Source organism: Sceloporus occidentalis, unplaced genomic scaffold (assembly GCF_023333645.1).
Source record: "Sceloporus occidentalis isolate IW3139 unplaced genomic scaffold, rSceOcc1.0.p SCAF_6, whole genome shotgun sequence".
Taxonomy (NCBI): Eukaryota; Metazoa; Chordata; class Lepidosauria; order Squamata; family Phrynosomatidae; genus Sceloporus; species Sceloporus occidentalis.
The window spans coordinates 40,503,809-40,517,695 of record NW_028316986.1 but is presented as its reverse complement, the minus strand read 5'-3'; the positions used below and the strand labels follow the sequence as shown (position 1 = coordinate 40,517,695).

The 13,887-nt window shown below is 41.0% G+C and overlaps 1 protein-coding gene across 3 annotated transcripts in view; it reads right to left on the bottom strand.

Moving 5' to 3' along the window:
• MIA3 (MIA SH3 domain ER export factor 3) overlaps nt 1-5,905 on the bottom strand; it is a 56,507-nt gene extending 50,602 nt beyond the window's left edge. Inside the window, exons 1-2 of one of the 3 annotated variants that reach the window (XM_089529373.1) lie at nt 5,718-5,905; nt 2,364-2,497 (exon numbers count right to left, since the gene is read on the bottom strand). In XM_089529373.1, the coding sequence (XP_089385499.1) occupies nt 2,364-2,497; nt 5,718-5,859 (276 nt within the window). In that variant the 5' untranslated portion in view covers nt 5,860-5,905. The remainder of the gene's footprint in view (nt 1-2,363; nt 2,498-5,717) is intronic. The other 2 variants (XM_089529374.1, XM_089529375.1) reach the window with 2 other exon arrangements.
• Between the last annotated feature and the right edge of the window lie 7,982 nt (nt 5,906-13,887).

Below are 13,887 nucleotides of genomic sequence, written 5' to 3'. Positions count from 1 at the left end.
CCTTAAAATACTTTGATAATCTGGCCTCACTAGTGGATTAAGATTGCAAAGTAATGAAGATTCTGGTATACTCAGCTTGAACTTTTTAATCAGTTATCTCAAACTTATTATTGACTGTGCACAAAATAATTTCCCTAATGTGGACATTGACTGTTTAACCTCTTGTTTAAAACCCTGTGTGTCTAATTATCTATCCCCACATTTCAGAGCTGGCTTTAATGATTCTTCATGTTTTGTGTTTATAAAGAACTTGCAGCCCTGGAAACAGATGCCTCCTAATTATCCAGCTTATTTGTAGAACAGTAGATGTCAGAAGGGAATCACCAGCAGGATACAATGATTCCATTCTGCCACTTTCACTGCAGGCAGTGCTCTTCCCATTTCACTTTAATTGGACTCTGTTGCTGCTGAGAGGCTACTATGTCATAACCTCAGTCGCATATTCTAATGAAAGCAGCACTTCCTGGCAGCCCATAGTTTTAAAATGGTTTGCATGAGTAAATATTTATCCTTTTGGGGGGTGCGAGGGGAGGGGGTACCTGCTCAGTAGGAAGACTTGACAACCAGAACACCCATCATTAAGTGTCTGTTGCCATGTAACCTAGAGAAACTGCAGATTTTGATATCCTTTTTGATATCTTGTTACAGCAAGGAAGTAACATTTGATATAAGATGTTACCAGTGAACTGAGAGTAGCATTTCCTTGACAGAGAAAGCGAGTTCTACTTAAGTTCCAATGATTTCACAGTTAGTTGCAACTAAGTAGTCCCATTAATTTCAATTGTATTTCAGTTATCTGTACCTGAATCTGAATCTGGCAGTATAACAGTGTCTTTTGCACACTTTGTAGAATTCTTTCATAGAATCATAGAGTTGGAAGAGACCACAAGGGCCATCCAGTCCAACCCCTGCCATGCAGGAAATCTCAATCAAAGCATCCCCGACAGATGGCCATCCAGCCTCTGTTTAAAGACCTCGAAAGAAAGAGACTCGCCACACTCCAAGGGAGTGTGTTCCACTGTCAGACAGCTATTACTGTCAGGAGGTTCTTCTAATGTTGAGGTGGAATCGCACCTTTCCACTACACGGAGCTGGAGGGATTTTTGAGTTAGCAAGTGAGAGCCTGCATGGTGTTGTGGTTTGAGTGTTTGGATTTTAACTCTGGAGACCAGGGTTCAAATCTCCGCTTGGCCGTGGAAACCGACAGGGTGATCTTGGGCAAGTCACAGTCTCTTAGGCTCAGAGGAAGGCAAAGGCAAACCCCTTCTGAGCAAATCTTGCCAAGAAAATACCATGATAGGTTTGCCTTACGGTTGCTGTAAATTGCAAATGACTTCATGACACACAACAGCAGCAGCAATGGCAAGAAAGGGAAAGTTTAAGGTCTTGTCATCTCACATTGTTTTTAGCCTCAAAGGGTGATTATTCTTTTCAGTATAAAAAAAACCCCAGAAATTGTCGGGGGGGGGGGGGGAACCACAGACCTATGGGTAATATATTGTCAAGTCCTCAAACAGCATTTGAAAGAAATGCCAAGAACATTTCTGGAAATATGGTTAATATTGTGTGCAATACAGGTGCAGAACTTTAAAAAAAAATAAAAATAACTCCTAGGAATATAGTATTTTCATTTGGGTGATTAATCTTAATTAGGTGTGGTCTTAAGATGGAAATAGAAACTATAATCATCACTTGTTATTTCCCCAGCAAAGAGAGAAGCAACATGAAAGCCTTCTGCCTCAAGACATAACCTCCTCATCAACGTATGCTGAGAATGCTGTTTATTTATTTTATTTATATGCTACCTTTCTACCTGGGGGACCCAGGGCAATTCACAAAAGGAATCCAATAGTAGTATTTTCTAGTAATAGTAGTAATACACAAATATATACTGTCAGAGTAGCTAGGTTAACAGCCTTTATTAAAAGCTGATATGCTGATATTTTCTCAAAGGGGGCTGAATGACAGGAGATATTCTCTTGGAAGGGAAAATTACCCACAGGAAAAATTATCCAAGATCACTATCTGTATGAAAGTGGGATGAAGCAGGCAGATATTAATTACAGAAAAAGAACAAAATAGAGGCTAGATGTTTGGATGAATAATAGTTCAGCTGAATAATCCAAGATATAAACAAGCCTTCTGTACATACAGGCATGCAGTCGCTCCTCCTTTCATGAAATAATCATTCAAGGTAAACTTAATAATACAATCTTACTGAACTAGAATAGGAAATTCTAAAACCCATATGTATTGTGGGTAAAAGCAGCCATAGAGAAGAAATATTAATTAAAATGCTATTAGAAGAGAGAGATTAGTTTTCCTAATGTATATAAAACCAAATAAAGTATTTAAAAACTCACACTTCCAGCCCATAGCTCATTTGTTCTTCCGGTTAATTTATAATATACATATATCGATTCACCTTCTTTAAAATCTAAAAAACGGCAATCTGGAGCTTTAAAGTCCTTTACTGCCTTCCCTCGACACATTAACACTGTTGGAAGAAAGTAAGAAAAAACACTGTGAATAAAAGAACATCATCAAAATGGCAAAAGAAACCTTCTGGTGATATGCATGTCACCCAAGAATAAGGAATTGTAACTAGTACATGGACAGTATTAAAATTATTTTATGCCTTAATTGTTTTTCAAGACAATGCAATCACATAAGAAGTTACAATCAACATTTCATTACAGCTTCGCTTCCTAGTCTGGGAATGCATCCTAACATCCCAATACTAAATATATTCAAAATGTCAAATTCAAAGGGACATATATGCAAAGAGACACAATTGTAAGCAATATTCCTGAACACTGTCAGTCTGAATTTTTCTGAAGTCAAACCATTTCCAAATGAAATTGTCTTTAGAACAGAGGTGCCAGAAAATGATCTCATGTTTTCCAATGTTTTCCTCCATGCAATCCAATGATAATTGTAGTTCTTCTTTAGAATATGCTCAATCTGTTTGCTTCTGACTTGGATTGGTATTTGTTTTAAAAAAGAAAAGTGATAGTATATATTTGTCTTATGTTAGCCATTTTTGATATATTTTTGAAAGAAAGGCTAGACAAATATATTTTAATAAATAAAAAAAACATAAATACAGTTCAAGCAACCCCTAATATTACAGTATTTTAAATTCAACTAAAGCTACTCCTCAATAGCCCATGTACATAAGATGTAAAGTTTTTAAAACAGGCGTATCTCAAATACATTTAGCTGAACTATATATCAAAGTCTGCAAGACTTGAGCAGGGCTGTTGATTTATGGGTGACTTAGAGGTCTCTCATTCATAAGGTTGCCATAAGTTGAAGTTGACCTGACAACAGTTAACAATTACAACAACTATATCCAAGTCTTTTTTATATTCCAGACATTTCAAACACTGCACATAATTGCATTCCTACTTGGAACTAGGTCCAAATGAGTGCAATAGGCTTAGCTCCCAAGTATGTCTGGCTAGGATCACAACCTAAGGTTCCATTCTCATACCCACTTATCCACAGAAAACCTTAACTGAACTTAATGGGATCCTCTAAGGATCTATGCATTGTATTGGATAGCATAGCTGCAGTTCTATACACATTTACAAGGGAGTATCAAACTCTTTGAGAGCCAGTGTGGTCTAATGCTCTTTGAATATAGGACTGTGACTCTGGTTTTGAATCCCTACTTGGCCATGGAAACCTACTGGGTGACCTTGGGCCAGTCACATTTTCTAAGCCTCAGAGGGGGGCAAAGGCAAACCCCACTCTGAACAAATCTTACCAAGGAAACTTCTGTGATAAGACCGTCTTAGGGTCACCATAAGTTGGAAAGAACCTGAAGGCACACAACAACACCACTTTATTTCAAATCAGGACCTTAAGAGTGGGTTGCCAGTCACACAAAGTAGACATACTGAACTTTAATCTATAAATCTGAAATACCTGAGACCTTCCCCCTTCCACCACTGTTAGTCATGCACCAGAAGGATAAATCTAAAACAAACAGATGCAGCTAGAGGGGTAATAAAAACAACAACAACTGCCCACTTATCTGTTTCCAACAAGATAACAAATCTGACAGATTAAGTGAGAGAAATTTAATCCCAGAAAGAGAAAGTAGGAAAGGAGAATGAGGCCAAACATTTGCTGCTCATTAAAATCACTTTCCAAATTCTAGAACTCAGCTGATGCAATTTGTTGACAAGCAGAAAGACAGGGCACAAATGCTTTATGCTTATTAAAACAACAACATCCTGTGGAGAACAATGCTAGTTCAAGCATTAACACATGCAAGTCCATTCCCTGGTGCATTTGCATTCAGACCCTGTCCAAGGTATGGAAAAAAAACCCTAAGAGGCATTAGTATTTTTGGGTTCTATTACTAAAATAATGGGTGAATCAAAAGATGAAGCTTATGATGCTTAGCAACACAGAACAGCCTTTCAGACTGTGTGGTGCAGCCACCTGAAGTGACAAAATATCCAGGAGAATCCCTGATCCTCCAGTCCACATGAACGATACATAACAAAACATATTTTCCACCACTAATTGAGGAAGGAAAGGGCAGGGAATAAAAATGTGTGTGTAAGTATACATACATACTAGGGATAGATTTTGAACACCATCTGAAGCGCATTAAAAACAAGAGGACAGTATCCTGCCCACAGAGCTCACAAACAGACATGCAACAGGGAAGACAGTGCAAGGAAACAGAGGCGACATTTCTGAGATTTAACCCCAATCGTAAACAACTTTGGGTACACCTTGTTGTTGTGTGCCTTCAAGTTGTTTCTGGCTTTTATGGTGACCCGTTTGTGGAGTTTTCTTGCCACGTTCAGCGGGTGTTTGCCATTGCCATCCACTGAGGCTGAGAGAGTATGACTTGTCCAAGGCCACCCACCAGTGGGTTTACATGGCCAAACCAGGATTCGAACCCTGGTCTCCCAGTGTCTTAGTCCAAAACTCAAGCCACTAGGCCACACTGACTCTCCTGGGTAAAAATAAAAAGATGATTTTAAATAAAAAAATAATAATGCACTTTGACAGCACCTCCACCTTCACCAGAGATGGCCACCCAGCCTCTGTTTAAAAAGGAGGGGAGGCCTCTGTAACAATTGGATTCTGTTTTAACGTAACCTTCTTCTGTGTTTGTTGTAAAGCCGCCCCAAGTCCCACTTTTGGGGGGAAAGGGAGGGATATGAATATAAAAATGATGATGATGATGATGATGGACAACCTGCAATAGCATCTCTACTTCTGGTTAAAAACTGGGGAGGAATGGATGCTTCCCCTGTCCACTCTCCAACCTTGGTGGGAACCAAAGTGTGTATCCGCACTGGGGAAATAACCTGGTTTGATACAGCTTTGGATTACCGTGGCTCCATGCTATGGAATTATGGGCATGGGTGTTTGTGGTGGCACCAGAGCGCTTTGTGCTCTGGTGCCACCACAAACACCCATGCCCAGAATTCCATAGCATGGAGCCATGGCAGTCCAAAGCAATATCAAACCGGGTTATTTCCCCAGTGTGGATGCCTCCCAAGGCCTTCCTTTCTTCCAGGTCTCTCCTCTTCCTCCTCCTCCAGCCCCTTGCTCTGGGCTTCCTCCTCTCTGCCTGGCCTTTTGGAGAGGATGCCAACAAGAGTGGTCCAGCCTTGCTGCCAAGCATTGCCAGCAGCAGCAGGGCTTGCCCTCTTGCCCTGCCCTCCCTTTGCCCCCCTCCTTACTGCTGCATTCAGGGTCGGCGCAGCGCTTGTATTCGGCGAAGCGTCGGTCCAGCTGCCGGCCTTGGCCAGAGGAGGGCTGGAGCTGGGCGCCCAGGAAGGCCACCAGGAGGGCCAGCAAGGGAGGCCATGGCGCAGGAGCCATGTTGAGGGAAGGAAGGCTGAGAAGAGCAGGCAGGGACTGGGAGGGAGGGGGTGTAAAGCAGACACGTCAGCAGCAGAAAGCCGGGCTGGAGAAGGATATGGGGAGGAGGAGGAGGAGGAGGAGGAGGAGACTCCCCAGGCTGCCCCAAAGGAGGGGGAATGGAGGAGGAACACACCCCACCTCTGAGGGCAAGAGGGATGGCTGCCTGCCTTTTTGGGTCGAATGCAAAGCTATGGCCCTGTCAGTCTTTACAATCAGTCTGTGGAGAGACCTTGCAGCCCCTTTGAGACTCACTGAAGGAAAGAAGTTGGCAGCATGAGCTTTCCTAGGCTTCAGCCTTCTCCCTCAGATGCATTTGGATAATATCATCACCATCATCATCTTGTAGTCCCTTTGAGACTACAAGGAAGAAGGTGGCAGCATGAGCTTTCCTAGGTTTCAGTTTACTTCCTCAGATGTATTTGGATATACTGTAATAATAATAATAATAATAATAATAATAATAATAATAATAATAATAATATTGTAGAGAGAGCTTGTAGCCCCTGTGAGACTCACTGAAAGAAAGAAGTTGGTAGCATGAGTTCTCCTAGACTTCAGTCTACTCCCTCAGATGCATGGCAAAACCTTGTACAATGTTTCAAACAGCATCTAAAAGGCATTTTCTACAGAGGACCAGGCATCCTTCTGTTCTAAGCCCTGGTCCTCCATTTCATCCTTCTGTGCAGGAGGAAATGTCAAAACCTCAATTCTGAGCATGACTAAGAAGCAAGATTACATTTCTAGGAGTGTTTTGAGATTTATTTGGTCATGGCCCGCATTTTTTTCCCTTGAAGGTTCTTAATTTTACAGTGCCTTGTCTTCATTTACGGTTATCACATTGGGTCACCCTGCCTCATCCATCCCTTGGGAAGAGACATCTCTTCACTGGGTGATCAGATGGCCCCACTGCAAAGGAGGAGAAGGCACCACAAAAGAACTAGGCCATTCAAAAATAAAAATAAAAATGGAGTACTTTACCTAATAAAATGTTAAAAACATTAATATCAATATAAATTCATGCCTTTTTTTTTGACATACTCATACTGGAAGATGTTTTGAAATTCCTCCTGGACAGAAGGTTGAAATGTAAGACATGCCCTGTAGAAAGACAATGTCTGGTCACTCTGCGTCAGAGGCTCTTGTTTGGCCAAGAAAGGTTCACTTCTGCACCATTCCTGAATTCTGATCCTTCGCTCCTGCTCCATATAGTTCTTTTTTCCTTTTCTACTTAAGGATGTCTTCTCCCCCCACTCTTTCTTTTAAAATCTTCCAGGACTTGCTCTTGTCCTTACCAGCTGCCTGACAACCCAAGGAAAGCAATAGGTTAAAGCTCCTATCCACCCTCACTTGTAAATTTTGTTTACAGTTGTATCTTCTATCCTGATGGCCTGTTTTGGAACACATTCCAAAACTGGCGCACATGAAAGCATGCAGATTCCTACAACATTTGGACAGGCTCAGGGATCACATTGGCTACTTGTACTTTTTTCATTTTTTGCAGTGATGTATTCAAGTGTTTTACTCCACATCTCAAGTCTCTACCTTCAAGTCTCAAGTTGAGTCTCATCCTTGCAAGATACTTTGAAGCCAAGTCTCAAGTTGAGTCATAAGTCTGGGAGCCAACTTTAACAGGAAAAAAAAGGAGGTGGTGGTGGTGGTGTTCCCCCCCCCCCCCGCTTTCTTTCAATAATTAGAAAATCAAGAAGATGAGTACAAATCTGGGTAAAAAATGTATTGCAAGGGAACAGCAAATGTGCTAGGCACTGAGCTTGAGGCAGAAGTGTAGATCTCAACCCCTGCCTCTAGTTCATTGCTCAACACATTTGCTGTTTCTGGAGAAGTTAGGCTAGCAAGTCAGTTGCTAAAAATATGCAAGTTTTGAGTTGAGCCAAGTCAGTGCATCATTTATTGTGAAGTCAAGTCACTGAAACAAGCTGAGTCTGACTTGAATCCGAGTTAATCAACTTGAGTCTGATTCATTGGCTTTTTTTACTTTCTTTACTTCTCCTGCAGTTTTGTACTTAAGGCTGTGATCCCACTGAGTATATTTAGGAAACAGACCGATAGAACTCTTTGGGCCAAGAACAAGATAATAATGATAATAATAATAATAATAATAATAAATTTTATTTGTATACCGCTTTTCCTTAGATCAAAGCGGTTTACAGACCAATAAAACCATTACAACATCTCATAAAATAGATAAAATGCAAAATACAAATTATATAAAATCTAAAAAACAATCATTCAAGAGAGTAAGGCAGAGAGTCAATGGGATTGGGAGTGCACAACTTCATTTTTCAGCGGGGAAGGCTAGACAGAAGAGGAAGGTTTTAAGATGGCATCTTGTCTGTTTCCTCTACAACAGTTGAGTGGACTGGAAATAGACTTCCCCATTTGTAGTGATGAAACAACCTCCACAACGCCCCGAAGGAGGGGAGCTCATTTAACGGCAGCCTGCCCGGTACTCATACAGATCCTTTGTTGAACAATTTGCTGCCACCTCCATGTATTTCAGTCATTGGAAAAGATTATGAAGTGGAGTGCAAGAGGAATAGAGGTAGACCACATTACGTATGGGTTGATTCAATAATGGAAGCCATGACCCTGCGTTCTGAAGTATTTGAAGTGGTACAGCTTTTTATTTGTTTCTGTTAAGCAAACTTCACAATTTGACTAGTCAAAATGACTAAACTGAGACTAATGTATTTTGGACGTATTTTTTTAATATATGGAGAGTGGAGAGAGAACATTGGTTTTCCAAAGACATTCAAGTCTTGTCAACTGACTGTATAAAGAAACACTTCTGACATCTTTTTTTCTTTTTGTATTGTGGCTGTGTAAATGAATTAAAAAGGTATTTTGCTTTAAGGGGCAGGGAGCAGGGGAAGAAATCAGGGATGCTGTTACAGTATAAAATCAATCATTTTTAAAAAAACGTTATCTATAGAAAACTGATTCAAAAGCAGTAGCCCTCCTAAATTGATAACATTTCTTTCATGTTCTTGTGCAACTATAAAAGGCTGGCAGAAGATTCAAAAGCCCCTTCCCACCATGTGTTTAGCTGATCTGGGTTGAGCATCAACACCTATGTCTGCTCTCAGACCTAGCCCAGGTTACATCTTTGATCTTACATTCCAGTGGTTACTATAGTTCATAGATGCAATGCAAAACAAATTACAATTACTGCTTTACAGGAAAGGATATGTTCATGCAGGATATTGGCAAAAGAAAAGCCAAGGGTTATTGGATTTTGGTTCCTAACATGAGAAAGAAACAAGTAGAACAAGCTAATGATTAAGATTCAAATGCTTTCCTCTTTGCACATTTGGCAGAAGAACCCATTTAAAAATCATTAAAATATGTCAGGCACACAGAGTTCCTTGTACCAAATGCACAAAGAATAATAACCATCATATTGAACTAGCTGGACTCACAGTATGTCTGCACAAGTAGGAATCTGCTGTGCTCTTCCAGTTATAGCAACTTTCTTCTCTGAAACTGTTAACAGTAATTTCCACTAATAATTGCAGCAGAGGTCAGGCCAATATACTTACAATTATTATTTTTTGTATATTAGTCTCCTGTGTACTCTCTGAATGTGGAGACTTCAAACAAAAAATAAAATAAAAACTAATTCAATACACTATTGGAAACTGAAATGTTAATCTCTCTGTACTCTGCAACCCCTTCTCCCATATTCTTTAAACAAACGATAGGAAGCCTTTTCAACAGCTATAGTATTAAAATATTCTGGGACCAAATGTTCATGGTGGGTGGGTGACAACAAAACAATACCTACCCTGAACAACACTGAAGGTGCACACATGCTCATGGAGCTCTCCCACTCTTGAATAGCAGTTAGGCTTTTAAAAGGTTTCCACTGCGATCTTTTAGTGCCGCCACCCCCCGCCCCATTTGTGCAAGGGATGAACTGAGGAGCCAATAGGCCATGAGAGTGGGACTTTACATGTAACTTTTCCAAGTGCAACCCCTTAAAAGTTGTGTACAAACACACAGATAAACTAGGGTTGCCAGAATGAAAATTGGAGAGGGCTCCTGTATCTTTAATGGTAGTAGCAGGAATTTCAACAGGTGTTACTTGATTGCATGACAAGGAAAAGGTGCTGAAGATCTTACTTCAGCACAAACATTAAAAGTACGGGAGACTTCATTAGTTTTTAGTGTGGCAACTTTAATACAGAGGGCAAGCAAGTGATCTTAGGGTTGGGGGAAACACCATATGGTTCCAGTGGGAGGCTTTTAAGATCCAAACTGTTAGGGAGGGGGAGATTGAAGGGGCAGGTTAGGGAGAGTCCACTTACCATGTTCAGTCTATGAACCGCAACTATCCTAACCCCTGCTGTAAATCCATGACATGCTAATTTCCTAAATTTGACATATTGCCTATTTTTTCTGTTTCTTTCTCAACGCTGTCTATCAACAAAGCTGTTTCAGCCTTTTTTCATTTCCTCTGGTAATTCCTCCTAGCTATATATATTTTCTGTAACAATATATTTTATATATACCTCAGTGCCCCTGAATGGCTGAAGATTTTGTTGATGTTAACTGCTGCCAAATCAACTTTGACCTATGGCAATCCCATGCATGAGAGATCTCCAAGTCACCCTGTATCCTGCAGATACAGAATACTGGCTTCCTTGATTCAGTCTATCCACCTGGAATGCGGTCTTCCTCTTTTCCTTCTGCCTTCTACCTTACCAGTAAAAAATACATAAAATAAATACCAAGCATTGTTGTCTTTTCTAGTTGTGTCTTTTCATGATAGGTCCAAAGTGTGACAGTATCCTCTGGTGCTGGAGAAGAGTGCTGAGGATGGCCATTTGGGCCCTAGAACAGATCAAGCCTGAACTCTCTCTGGAAGCCAGGATGATGAAACTATGGTTGTTGTACTTTGGACACACCATTAGAAGAAAAGACTAATTAGAGAAGGCAATGATGCTAAGAAAGGTGGAGGTCAGCAGAAAGAGAGAAAGACCGCAAGCCAGATGGCTGGACTTAATTAGGGAGGTCAGAGGCCTGAGCCTGCAGGACCTGAGCAGAGAGGTAGAGTGCAGTGAGTCTTGGATGTCTCATTCACAGGGTCACTGTGAGTTGAGATCAACTTGAAGGCAGCTAAGAACACGACAGTATCCGTTTACTTATCTTGGTTTCTAGGGAGAGTTCAAATTTGAATTCTTCTAGGACCTATTTATTTGTCTTTTTAGCAGTCCATACTATTTGTAGACCTCTTCTCGAGTACTAAATTTCAAAGGTGTGTGTGTGTGTGTGTGTGTGTGTGTATATGTGTGTGTGTGTGTGTGTGTATATATATATATATATAATTTGAGCCTGCCATGGAATTCCACTGGGTTATCTTGGGCAAGTCACATACTCTCAGCTCCACAAAATCATTGTGATAGATTCACCTTAGGGTTGCCATAACTGGGAACCAACCTGAAGGCACACAACAATGTACAATTGAAGGCTTTGCTATAATTTATAAAGCACAGGCTGATTTTCTTTTGACATTCGTTGCCTTTCACATGTACTGTTGTCAAGCCAGGTGTCTTCCATCCTATATCTGTGTAACTGATTTTTTTCTTCCTAAGTATAGTGCTTTACTTTTCTCCCTCTTGAAATCAATTTTGGCGGGGGGTTGGCCCACCTTTCTAATCTATTCAGGTCGTTGTGAATTTTGATTTTGTCCTCTGAGGTATTAGCTGCTCCTAATTTGGTGTCATCTGCAAATTTCATAAGCGTGCCCTCTGTTCATTCATCCAAGTCCTGGGAGATTTTCAGACAGGGAAAAAATGTCAGGAGTAAAAGGCATACTCCTGGCATAATTGTGCAATCATACTGAAGATTTTCAGGCACATTGCACTCATCCAGGACTTATCCGGTGAAGATCCAGGAATGCTCCAGCAACAAACCATTCATGGAGAAGTCCTGTGAATGGTTTGTTGCTGGAGCATTGCTGGATTTTGACCAGATAAGTCCTGGATGAGTGCAACATCATCTGAAAATCTTCAGCACAATAGTTTGATTATGCCAGAAGTATGCCTTTTACTCCTGGCTTTTCCTCCTGTCTGAAAATCTCTCTGGTCTTGTTTTTGCATTGGAAGCATATCTGCTTCCAGTTATGTATACTGATTTCTATACTGGTCATCAGGTGATGTCCATGTATACAGTTGCCTCTTGGGTTGCTTGAAGAATGTGTTAGTGAAGAAATGGCTGGTCTTGCAAAGTTCAATCAGTTGCTTTCTTGCTTCATTTCTTGATCCAAGTCCAAATATTCCTAGTTTTTGATTCTGTTTTGTTTCTGACTTTTGCATCCCAGTTGCCTATTAGGAACAAACCCTGTTTTGGTGTGAGATCAATTTCCTCTTGAACTCCATACAGAATCTTTCAATTTCTTCTTCTTCTGTAGTTGGAGCATAAACTTGGATTATGGTTATATTGATGGGCTTTCCCTGAAGTCTTATTGATATGTTTTGGTCAGACTTTGTATTACATACTTAAATGCTTTTGCTACATCTCTCATTACTATTAATACCATCCCATTTCTTCTTAGATATGAGCACAGTTGGCACTCCATATCATGGATTCATTATCCATGGATTCAACCATCCATGGCTTGGAAATATTCCGAAAAAGAATTCCAAAAAGCAAACCTTGATTTTTGCCATTTTATACAAGAGACACATTTTACTACCCATTGCATATAATGGGACTTGAGCGTTCATGGATTTTGGTTTTCAAAAGGTTTCATAGAACCAAACTCCAGTGGATGCCAAGAGCCCACTGTCAAACACTGAAATTATCTGATTGGAAATGCCTCATTCCTGTCGAGTTAGGCTGCTCATTCTAAGAATTCCAATATTTATTCGCTTGTCCCTCCACATTTGCTGCTTTGACTTTTGTGGATTTGATTATTCATGGATTTTATTAATATGTTCTCTCTAGGAATAAGTAGGTCCTCCAGCACAACTCTATGGTCAACTTTAACCAAAAGTCGCACTGAAGGACCTAGAAATTCCTAGAGAGAACACTCCACTAGGCATTTGTAGCTCCTCCAGCACAGTTCTATGGTTGATGTCTGGCAGGTGTTGACCATAGAGTTGCACTGGAGGACCTAGCGATTCCTAAAGAGGTGTTCTTTCAGGTAAAAACATGTGGTTTTGTGTGAAGTCGAAGGCTTTCATGGCCGGCATCCATAGTATTTGTGGGTTTTTCGGACTATGCGGCTATGTTCTAGAAGAGTTTACTCCTGACGTTTTGCCAGCATCTGTGGCTATGGGCATCTTCGGAGAATAAGTGCTTTTGTTGTTTGTGGTTCTTCCACATTCCTGGGGGTCCGGTGCCCCTAACCCCAGCGAACGCAGAGGGAGGAGTGTGTACCCCGTTTCTTTTAAAAAGTCAGCAAACCCCTGGGGCCCTGTTTCAAGTAGATTTGTTTATGGATGCAAGCATCATGAAGGAGCAAGCTTGAAACGATGTGGTACTCTAATGTTCTAATTCGTACCCAGCCTTCCTCCATTCAACTGGCTACGCTAGGTCTAGGGATTCTGGGAACTGTAGTCCAAACACTCCTTGCACTATTGTCTTCTCCAATGAGTCATGCCTTCTCATGATGTGGCCAAAGCATGGCAGCCTCAGTTTGGTCATCTTGGCTAGTTCCAGGGAGATTTCAGGCTTGGCCAGTTCAAGGACCCATTTGTTTGTTGTCTGGCTGTCCATGGGATCCTCAATACTCTTTTCCAGCGCCACATCTCAATTTAGAAGCACACGAAACCGTTCTCCTCAGCCATTGAGGTCCAAAAGGAGGAAGGAAACGAAGAGATTGAAGCTTCAGGCCATATAACATTCTAACTGTCCAGTTCTGGATCCCACCCATTTAGCCACTGCATCGACGTTTACGCATGCGCAAACGAGCCGCCATTTTCTCTTTTAAAAGCCTTGCGTGGTCACGTGGTGTGCGGAACG